The following is a 1,633-nucleotide window of genomic DNA, read 5'->3' on the forward strand; positions in this document are numbered from 1 at the left end:
AGGAGGAGGAGGAAGAGAAGGAGGGGAAGACAAGGAGGTGAATGAGGAGGAAGAAGAGGACTATGAGTGGGAAGAAGAGGAAGAAAAGGAGGGCAAAGAGTGGGAGGAGGAGAAGGAAGAGAAGGAGGAGGAGGAAGAGGACGAGAAGGAGGAGGAAGAGAAGTTGGATGAGGAGAAGGACAGTCGCCGTTTGCCAATTCTTCTACAGCTTATTCCGGAGAGCGAGTGCCAGCCCCCCGGGGCCGCACTACCAAGTGACCGAATCAAGGTGGAAAAAAAAATGTCAATAGTGGAATTGCTTTATTGTTCTTAGGACGGAGGCCTTTGAGTCACTTTGAGTCAGCTTGAGTCAGCCCCGAGTCACTACGAGTCATCACACTGTCACTACAAGTCACAGTAGAAGTCACTTGGAGTCTGCCTGAGTCACTACGAGTCCCCCGTGAGTCACTACAAGTCATCACACGGTCACTACGAGTCATCACACGGTCACTACGAGTCATCACACGGTCACCACGAGTCATCACACGGTCACTACGAGTCACAGTAGGAGTCACTTGGAGTCTGCATGAGTCACTACGAGTCGCCCCGACTCACTACGAGTCATCACACTGGGTGCTTCTTCTCTCCCTCCAGCTGGCGGTAGAGCCCGCGGATGCTGTCCAAGAGAGACGATAAATAACTACATCAATAACATAAATAAATACATCAATAACTGCATCAATAACTATATCAATAACTACATCAATAACTGTATCAATGACTACACCAATAACTACATTAATAACTACATCAATAAATAAATCAATAACTGCATCAATAACTACATCAATAACCACATCAATAACTAGGTCCATATCTAGACTAATAACTAGTTCAGTAACTAGATCAATAACTGTATCAGTAACCAGATAAACAACTAGATACATAACTAAATTAATAATTGGATCAATAACTAGGCCAATAATCATAATCAGATCAATAACTGGGTAAATAACTAGATCAATAACTGCATCCTAACTAGATCAATAATTAGGTAACTAGATCAATAACTAAATTAATAAACAGATCAATAACTAGATCAATAATTAGGTCGATAACTAGATCAATGACTATATCAATGACTGGGTCAATAACTAGATCAATAACTAGGTAATGTCAACTGCCAAATCAATAACCAGATTAATAACTAGATCAATGAATAAAATCACATATAAATTAAAAAAAAATGACTTAGCAATGGTGGTGGTGATAGTGGTGATAATAGTGGTGATAGTGATGGTGATAATGGTGGTGACAGTGATGGTGATAATGATGGTGATAGTGATGTTGGTGGTGATGGTGATAACGTTGTTGATAGTGATGTTGGCGGTGATGGTGATAATGGTGTTGATAATGATGTTGGTGGTGATGGTGATAATGATGTTGGTGGTGATGGTGATAATGGTGTTGATAGTGATGTTGGCGGTGATGGTGATAATGGTGTTGATAGTGATGGTGATAATGGTGGTGATAATGATGTTGATAGTGATGGTGATAATGGTGGTGATAGTGATGTTGGTGGTGATGGTGATAATGGTGGCGGTGCTAATGTTTGTGGGGGGTAGCACTGCTTGAGGATGACTTAAAGCTGGAG

At 41.3% G+C, this 1,633-nt stretch overlaps 1 protein-coding gene across 1 annotated transcript in view; it reads right to left on the minus strand.

The window, feature by feature from the left end:
- Positions 1–283: 283 nt before the first annotated feature.
- LOC143035166 (uncharacterized) overlaps positions 284–1,633 on the minus strand; it is a 35,422-nt gene continuing 34,072 nt past the window's right edge. Inside the window, exon 9 of the mRNA XM_076201809.1 lies at positions 284–655. Within this exon, the coding sequence (XP_076057924.1) occupies positions 604–655 (52 nt within the window). The 3' untranslated portion in view covers positions 284–603. The remainder of the gene's footprint in view (positions 656–1,633) is intronic.

The sequence above is a fragment of the Oratosquilla oratoria genome, chromosome 18 (genome assembly GCF_046742065.1).
Source record: "Oratosquilla oratoria isolate Oo_2021 chromosome 18, ASM4674206v1, whole genome shotgun sequence".
Taxonomy (NCBI): Eukaryota; Metazoa; Arthropoda; class Malacostraca; order Stomatopoda; family Squillidae; genus Oratosquilla; species Oratosquilla oratoria.